The 9,998-nt window shown below is 38.1% G+C and overlaps 2 protein-coding genes across 2 annotated transcripts; both read left to right on the top strand.

The window, feature by feature from the left end:
• The first annotated feature begins 5,646 nt into the window (after window positions 1-5,646).
• LOC142242600 (histone H2A) lies at window positions 5,647-6,021 on the top strand. The gene has a single exon (XM_075314167.1). It carries the CDS (start codon window positions 5,647-5,649, stop codon window positions 6,019-6,021), a length of 375 nt encoding a protein of 124 aa, XP_075170282.1.
• Window positions 6,022-7,673: 1,652 nt separating this feature from the next.
• Window positions 7,674-8,084, top strand: LOC142242632 (histone H3). The gene has a single exon (XM_075314201.1). It carries the CDS (start codon window positions 7,674-7,676, stop codon window positions 8,082-8,084), a length of 411 nt encoding a protein of 136 aa, XP_075170316.1.
• The last annotated feature ends 1,914 nt before the right edge of the window (window positions 8,085-9,998 follow it).

Below are 9,998 nucleotides of genomic sequence, written 5' to 3'. Positions count from 1 at the left end.
AAATGTAGATGGCATAACTCTCCTTACGCTTGGTGCGTCTCTTGGTCTTGTCACCCTTTGTGATGTTCTTTTGGGCTTTGCCGGCCTTCTTTGCTGCTTTACCACTGGCTTTTGGAGGCATTTTCACTATTTTTTTTTCACACAAACACTGTTTACACTGTTCAAAAGAGAATTTTGTGTGTGCGCAGCGATGAGCACACATTTGTACCATTTCGTGGACAAGATATTCAGGTAGCCTCTTCGTGCAGCAAAACAACCCTCAAATGTATTAAATAGCTCGAACGAAAAGTATATAAAGAACTGACAACTAGTTAAACGCTATCATACAGTGAACATCAAGTGATATCTGAAACAAAATTCAATCTAGTGTTTGGAACAAAATTTAATCTGAAGTGACTTTTTACATTGAGCTTAATAGCTTAAAGTGAGAATTAATAGTAGTCGCCTATGAAAGACTATTAATCTGTGCCTCTATTGAAATTCTGAGAATTGCATAGTAGGCACCACAAACTTTTCTCATAGTGGATTTTCAAATCCACAAAAATTCAACGAACGGCACATCACCATTGAATGTGCCAAATGAAATTATACAAAAAATAGAAAACAAAACTGTAACAATGGCAGATGCAAACATTGTAACTACTGAAAATAAACATCAGTCCAATGACAGGCAAACATTGGCCGATAAGAAATTACGAAAGAGGTACAAGAAAAGCAATAGAAGCAGTGGTAGCGATGGTGATGAGATATCTTCGTATGAATTTATGAAATTGGAATCAACACTATCCCAATATAAAGAGGCCATTGATCAACTGCAAAAGGAGAGAGCAGAATTAATTGCGAAAATAAATGAATTACAAATAACTTGCGCAAATCTAAGTGCATCAACGAATAATAACAATGGGACTATTCATGAGGACCTTTCTCAGCCCATGCTAAGTGGCATAACAAATAACCTCGGATCTAACACCGTCGACAATGAAGTCGACATGAACGAGGACTTATATGAAATACAAGACAAGTCAGTCAAAGTAGCGAGAAACTTTGACGCTGCGAAGATGACCAATGCAACACAGCCAGTTGCCTCAGTTAGTAAGGGAGCTATATCGAAAAAGAAGCAAGGAGAACTATCAACCACACGATATGGAGAACAGACCCAGCGGGCCCAAAGTTCAACAGGCAGTATGAATGAGACCATGACGAATACCCAACAGAGGACCACTCAAACAGGAACCAGAGGTAAGTCCAGCCCACCCATCATTAGAATATATGGGAGCAATCCAAAGGAATTAACTGATAAATTATCTGTATTTTTGGGGCATGGCTTGTTCACTATGAAGATTTTTAATAGAAATTTGATTGGTTTGCAACTGGTAAAGGCAGAGGAACATGCCAAGGTTTGTGGACTCATTAGGGAATTAGGGTTAGATTACTACACGTATACGCCGAAGAATTCTAAGCCAGTTACTCACATTATTGAGGGTTTATCTAGTACTTGGGATGAAGACGATTTATACGACGCATTGAAAAAGACTAAGCTCGGACTTGACATCATGAAAATAACCAAACTCGAAGGCGCTCGATGGATAGTCCAATTGGGTAGAGAGTCTGACATCAAGGGCTTCAGAGGTATAAGAAATTTGCTGAGCTGTAGAGTGCAGATTTCTAAACATACACCAAAGGGAGTACTACAATGCAATAATTGTCAGAGATATGGCCACATATCGATTAACTGTAATATGAAACTACGCTGCGCTAAATGTGGTGCTGCCCACGAGCTAGATAAATGTCCCATTTTGGAAAATGGTGAAAATAGCCAGGAGACTATCACCACTGACACATCCACTGGTCAAATAATTAAGACGACAACGATCCCACTGTATTGTGTCAATTGCAAAGCTTCGGGGCATGAGGCAAATGCCAAAATATGTCCGAAACGCCTGGAAATTCTACAAAAAAGGACAGAAAGAAAGCAGAAGAGACCTAAGGTAAATCCCGAGGCATTCGTTGCTATGACACCCCCAGCTCGATTAGTTACCTCTAGAAGTTATTCAAGCGTGACACGAGGGGAGAGAAATGAGACACTGAGAGCCACTAACGATTCCACTGCCGAAAATATCGCCCGTACGATGAACTTCTTTGATGGCGAGTGTAGAAGGCTGATTGGAGGCGATTTTATATCATGCCTTAGAAAAATAAGGAACTATGCAGATACATATAAGAACCTCACAAATGATGAGGAGAAGACTCGTGCGCTCTACGGGCTATTGCTGACCATGGCCCCAGATGTCACAATATAAATGTATTTTTATAAATGCCAATTCTATAGTTTCTCTCCATAAGAGACACTATTTGCAGATATTCATCAACAGACATAAACCGGATATACTTATGATGGCGGAACACAAACTATCAACGAGACACAGACTGGACATTAAGGGTTATAATTCTTTTTTACAACACAGACTTGACGGGGGCGGTGGGGGAACTGCCATATTCATAAAGGAGGGTATTAGAACTGAACGTGTCTCAATTGACTTAGGTGAAATCGAGGGGGTGGCGATTAGGGTTACCGGCCGAGGCGGGGATATAATTTTCGTTTCCCTTTACAACAGACCGCAGAACACACTCCGAGACGAGGACCTTGATAAGTTAGTACAGATTGCAGGCGCTAGCGAGATGGTTATTGGCGGGGACCTTAATGCGAAGCATCCGGACTGGGGTGGAGATATTATTAATTCTAGTGGAAGGGTACTAAGTGATTGGTTGAACTCCAGTCCAACGTATAATATTTGGCCCACTTTAGAGCCAACTAGAATTAATCATATCTCCAGCTCTTATATTGACATATTTATGACGACAGACGGAATTAGACCCAGGGACAATTCACTTCTTAAGACGGCTGACTATGACTCGGATCACAGGGCTGTGATCTTGGAACTACAGACTGACACTTTTGAGACTGAACCAATTAGGGAATTATATGATTATGGCAGTATTAGAGTTAGACAATTTAATGACATACTGACGAGCCATCTAAGTAGTTTCGAGCTACCAGTAACAAGATCTGCCACACGAGATGAGATTGATAGATCAATCGAGAATATGAGTTCAGCCATCACAGGAGCCATTGCTGGTAGCACTAAGAAATTTCGGCCCACGAGAGGTTCATTGAAAGACCTACCCAATGACATTAAGGAACTCATAAGGAGGAAGAAAAATCTACGCAGGAGAAGACACCGTATACTTGACCGGGATGAAGCGAATATGCTAGGCGCCATTATAAGAAATCTGGGCAACATCATAAAACAAAGGATTGCCAAATTCGAAGAAGACAACTTTATCGAGACATTGGAGAAAATAAAGCCTGGTACAGATATGTTCAGACAGCTGAAAAGATTGGGTGCGGGAAAAAGGAGAGCGGCTATTCCAACCCTTAAGGACCTTAATGGTGACGATATGGTGACTGATAAGGGCAAGGCCGACGCCATAGCAAATATTTTTGCCAGCATCCAACAAAACACGACTACAGGCAACCCTGGGGCCATGGCAATTGCCCCAGATACGGCAATATACTCTCCAACCATAGAATTCAATGGAAATATTTTGGCAGATGGATCGGCTGAATCCCCGGAGCAATTCAGACTTATAGATTCACCAGAGATCGGTGCTAGATTGCGAAGACTTAATAACAAGAAAAGTTCCGGGGACGACGGCATCCCCAATTGCGTTCTAAGGAAAATTGACCAGAGAATTTGGAGATCCTTGGCCATTCTATTTAATCACTGTCTAAATCTCGACTACTTTCCGAATCCATGGAAGAGATCGAAGATTGTCCCAATTCTGAAACCTGGTAAGGACCCCGCGCTACCGTCTAGTTACCGTCCTATTTCTTTGCTGCCGGCTATTTCAAAACTATTTGAGATTTTGATATTGGCAAGACTAGAGGAGCATATTATAGAAAACGGGACACTGAATAGGTCACAATTTGGCTTTCGACGTGCTACTTCAACGACACATGCACTCACCACCTTCATGCATAAAGTTATAAATGGGATAAATGCACGCAGTCCGACGATAGCAGTAAGCCTAGATTTCGAAAAGGCTTTCGATACAGTCTGGCAAGATGGAATAGTAAGAAAGATGAAAGAGAAATATGGCTTCAAGGATCACATATGTGGCTTGATGACGAGTTATCTACATGGCAGGTCTTTCACAGTGTCAGTTGGTGAATCAGTATCCGAACGGAAACAGGTGTTTGCTGGGGTACCCCAAGGATCCGTTCTCGGGCCAGTCCTCTACAATTTATATCTTGCCGATATTCCGCAACCCTCGACAGGTGAACTACTGCTCATATACGCGGATGATATATTAGTGGCCTCCACTCATGCAAGACCGAAAAAAGCTGAAAAGAACTTATCGAAATACCTTGACACCCTCAATATATATTTTGATGAATGGCGATTAAACCTCAATATTGAGAAATGTGAGGCAATAGCACTAAAGGGGAAACGGAAAAACCTTTTCAAGAACGCTCGCAAGTACCAACCTAATGTGAGAATAGGCGGCCAAGTTATACCAAGTACGGATAAACTTAAATACTTAGGAGTGGTCTTCCAGGAAGAGATCTCTTTCACGAGGCACATCGACAACTTGCTTAAGAAGGGTAAGGCGGCTTTCCAAGGCTACAGCAGGTTATTGAAGAAGAGGGGTGGGCTCAGCTCTAGGGTAAAGCTCACCATTTATAAACAAATAGTTAGACCGGTATTGGCATATGCTTTCCCCACATGGTCAATAATTTCCTCACACCAGATGGAGAGACTACGAATTTTTGAGAGGAAAATGTTGAAGTATTCTCTTGACCTTAGACCCCGCATTACAGCTGATGGGCAATTTCGCAACCCGCCCAACAGAGTCGTGTATGAGAGAAGTGCCATGGGCAGAATCGACGCTTTCATGGTTGGCAGTTCAATCGAGCGTCTTAGAGCGTACAACACACACCCTAACGAATTGGTGAGGGAGACTGGACTTAGTAGACGACTTTTTGACCAACTTAGGACGACTGGGAAACTGTTTCCCCCGACGGCATTACCACACATGGCGGACAGTGGGATGCTCTACGACGACGATGGCAGACTTATGTACTACCACAGGAGATATGGCAGAATGGAATTTTCTGACCCTGTATACGATATCACTCAATAATATGACTCAGATATTAGGCCTGTAAATATGTACATATCACACTGAATTATTTTATTTCATTTTATTTTATTTTACTTTAATTTTATTCATGTAAATACCTTAATTTCTAGTTCTAAGTAGTTTTAAGTAGCATAAAAAGAAAAAAAAAAATTGGTAACCCGTTTTTTATTCCCTTTTTCGGGTTAGAGAACATTATTGGATTGCTCCCAATTGACTATTTTATAGAATGGGCTGGACTACCAGTTAGCATTTAATAGATAACATATATATTCTTAGATAAGATATAATATCGCTAAGAAAATGTAATTTATGTAATTATTCAAATAATAATTATAATGATATTTGAAAGAAATGGGAAATAAAACAGTTAAACAGTTAAACAGTTAAACGCTATCATTAGTGTTTTGTGAAGTGAAGTGAAAAAGAAAAAAAAATTGAAACATGTCTGGACGCGGTAAAGGTGGCAAAGTTAAGGGAAAGGCAAAGTCTCGTTCCAATCGTGCTGGGCTTCAATTCCCCGTCGGTCGTATTCATCGTCTTTTGCGCAAAGGCAACTATGCTGAGCGTGTTGGTGCTGGAGCTCCAGTTTACTTGGCTGCTGTGATGGAATACTTGGCCGCTGAAGTTCTTGAATTGGCTGGTAACGCTGCTCGTGACAACAAAAAGACAAGAATTATCCCTCGTCACTTGCAATTGGCTATCCGTAATGACGAAGAATTGAACAAATTGTTGTCCGGTGTCACCATTGCTCAAGGTGGTGTATTGCCAAACATCCAAGCTGTTCTCTTGCCCAAGAAGACCGAAAAGAAGGCTTAAATTATCTACAAGAAAATGTAAATACAGACCATCGTATCTCTATCAAACAACAATCCGTCCTTTTCAGGACGACAAAACATTTTTAAAAAGAGAAAAAATATTTTCAAACAATATAATTTCATACATACTTTTTTTCAGTAACAATAAAATTTACTATAAAAAAATTATATGAAGATATATATACATATATTTAGTTTTCATCTGTTATGACATCGAAAAATTTCGTCACTTCATTTTTTCATTTTGTTCCTATCTAATGTCATTTATTCCTAATATCGAAAAACAACAAATTCCCACCAATTTCATTAAGAGAGCATTCGTTTTCTGAGCCGAAGTGTTTTTATTTTCATCTGTATCAACTCTGATTATTTACTACATATGTATCTTTTGTATGCTTTGGCAAAGCCGAAGTCTAGTAGGATCGTAAGTGTTCGTAACTTCTAGCGGGAAGTTGCAAATAGTTGATGACAGAGAAAGCTGTTTGTATCAATACATACATAACTGATTTCTGCAAAAAGAGAGTAAGAACGTCACGCAAAAGAACAAATAAATGACACTAGGATCGAGTACAGTGCAACATAGAATCATTTTCTTTGATTTCTGCAAAAAGAGAGTAAGAGAATCATAGAATCATTTTCTTTGGGGAATGGGACGAGAAATGACATATAGAGAATTGCATATATGTTTCGTATGTATTACATTCGTAGTGTTTTTCTTTTGTAGCGTATGTCATGTTTTTCAAGTGCCGACGGCAGAAAAATAGCATAGTAGTCGCCTTTGGTAAGTCCATACATAATTGTTTCATTGGGTTAGTAACAATGTTTTGCCGACGGCAAACCAAATGTTTGTAATTTTATTTAAACCAAGTAAATTTAAAATTTTATTATTAAAATAATTAAATAAATTTGTAACAAGATGATCTCTTTTGTAAATATATTTTGTGGTCCTGAAAAGGACCGATTGTTTTTGTATTAAAGTATTTAAATATTCTCCAAATAGCGTCAAGAAAATGTTTAACCGCCGAAACCGTACAAAGTGCGGCCTTGTCTCTTCAAAGCGTAGACGACATCCATAGCGGTGACGGTTTTACGCTTAGCATGTTCGGTGTAGGTGACAGCATCACGAATAACGTTTTCCAAAAACACCTTGAGGACACCACGGGTTTCTTCGTATATCAATCCAGAGATACGTTTTACACCGCCACGACGAGCCAAACGTCTGATTGCAGGCTTGGTAATACCTTGGATGTTATCACGCAACACTTTACGATGACGTTTAGCGCCACCTTTTCCCAAGCCTTTGCCACCTTTACCACGACCAGTCATTTTTCACTTTTAAATTTCACTTCACGAATGATGCACAAGAACTAATACTGTTCCGCAGCCTATGCGCTTCTATTTATACAAAAATTCCTTGAAATGCTTACTAATATTAATAACACGATCTACCCTCGGGTTCGTTCGTGTATACTTCGTGTATATACAGGCAGCTGTAAGATACAATATTTCAATCTTTCCCCACACACACCCTTAACTAACAGTTTGCGCGCTCAATTTTTCTATAAATATGCGCGTTCATGCTCGGCACACAAGTAATAACGTTTTGACAGTGTTTGTGTTCATATCTTGTGAAGTGAAGAATTAAAGTGAAAAATGGCTCGTACTAAGCAAACTGCCCGTAAATCTACCGGTGGCAAAGCCCCTCGTAAGCAATTGGCTACTAAAGCTGCTCGTAAGAGTGCCCCAGCCACCGGCGGTGTCAAGAAGCCCCATCGTTTCCGCCCTGGTACCGTTGCTTTGCGTGAAATCCGTCGTTACCAAAAGAGCACAGAATTGTTGATCCGCAAATTGCCTTTCCAACGTTTGGTTCGTGAAATTGCCCAAGATTTCAAAACTGACTTGCGTTTCCAGAGTTCTGCTGTCATGGCCTTGCAAGAAGCTAGCGAAGCCTACTTGGTTGGTCTATTCGAAGATACCAACTTGTGCGCTATCCATGCTAAGCGTGTCACCATCATGCCTAAGGATATCCAATTGGCCAGACGTATTCGTGGAGAACGTGCTTAAATTTTTGACATATTAAAAGCCAACTTTTTTTACAAAAACAATCGGTCCTTTTCAGGACCACAATATTTTTATAAAAAGAGAAAAAATTTTTTCAATACTTTACAGTTGACAAGAATTTATTCTTAATTATTTGATATCAATAAAATATATTGCATTTGTGTTTTTTTTTTTGTATTAGGTTGGATATGAAGGGAATGTTGATATATGATGTAGATTTTGCTTTCCAATGGTTTTACATTTTTTCGTACTCATTCACAATTTATTTTCTATTAATTTATTTTTTCAAAAGAAGAAAAGATATAAGTAGGAGGATTTGTTTCTTATTTTCATCTAATGCTACATTCAATGCGGCAAACATTTTATGAAATATTTTCTAACCCTAATCTAAATCGGAGATGGTTTTTGAATTTTCTAGGGTGTTTATTGTTTATATATTTCCTAAAGTCGTTAGACTTAAATTTATTCCATCTGTTGTTATAATTCTTTTAGTTTTTTTTTTGCGAAATTTTATATCAAAAATAGCCAATTACTTTACTTCTTAAAATTTGGCTAGAGGTGGTATATCAGCTATGGCAAATTTTTATTCATAGTATTTCGATTTAAAATTTTGTTAAAATGGTATTATAATCCGACATGTATTTTTTCTACGATGTTTTAATATTTTTCATATATACATTTCATTTCTTTTGCAAATATTTTAATTTTATGGTTTCAACTATATTCAACATTGTTAACATCGCTGTACATGATATACCACACCTTCACGATTATTTTAACTTTTCGTTACAATTTGACACTTTTTATTATTAATGTTATATTTTAGTAGAAATTTGTGATTTCTATTATATTTTTGAATGAAAATTTCCTAAAACATTTTCACTTTTGAGCTTTCAAATTAATTTGCAGAAAAACTTTTATTCATGGAAAATATCCCAATATGATGAATTCCACTGTCATAGACGACATAATATAATTGAATATTTTACCATGAAAACTATGCAAAATGTATAATTTTTTCGTATTTTTTTAAAGAAAACATATCAAGATTCCCTATAATTTTTTTATTTTATACAATTTTCAATAAAAATACTAAAATTTATATAATTTAGTTGGAAATTTATGATGACACTTTTATAAACTTTCAACTCAAAAGATTATAATACTCTAGTCCTTCAATATTATTAATTGAAGTCCTTTTTGTCATTTAGGTGGATATCTCTACTAGAGAAATGTGATAAATTCCAATTAAATATATTTACTATGTCATCATAAATTTAATTATTCTATCAAAACTTTTGTGAAAAAATTTATTCTCTTCCACACAAGAATTCACAAAATTTCGTAGCTGACTACTATGTACTTCTCATAATTCCGATGTACCCAAGAATAGCTACGTTGAACGGTAAAAAATATATATAACCAACGTACACGCGTGTTAGTGTATATTAGTGTTTGAAGTGAAAAATATAGTGAAACATGTCTGACGCCGCCGTAGTTGAAGCCACCGCATCTCCAGTTGCCGCTGTTGAGAAAAAGGCACCTAAAAAAGCTGCTGCCAAGGCAAAGAAGCCCTCTGCTGCCCCATCTCATCCACCAACCCAACAAATGGTCGATGCTGCCATCAAAACATTGAAAGAACGTGGTGGTTCATCATTGCCTGCCATCAAGAAATATTTGGCCAGCACCTACAAAGTTGATGCCCAAAAATTGGCTCCCTTCATCAAGAAGTATTTGAAGGGCGCTGTTGCCAGTGGAAAATTGATCCAAACTAAAGGTAAGGGTGCATCTGGTTCATTCAAAATGTCTAAAGCAATGAGCGCCGAAAAGAAGAAGGCCCCAGCTGGTGATAAGAAAAAGAAGGCTGCCGCACCCAAAAAGGCCAGTGGAGAAAAGAAGGCTGCTGCAAAGAAACCT

This window comes from Haematobia irritans, unplaced genomic scaffold (assembly GCF_050003625.1).
Source record: "Haematobia irritans isolate KBUSLIRL unplaced genomic scaffold, ASM5000362v1 scaffold_6, whole genome shotgun sequence".
NCBI lineage: Eukaryota > Metazoa > Arthropoda > Insecta > Diptera > Muscidae > Haematobia > Haematobia irritans.
Note: the sequence above shows the minus strand (reverse complement) of the source record. Positions and strands in the feature narration are given on the sequence as shown.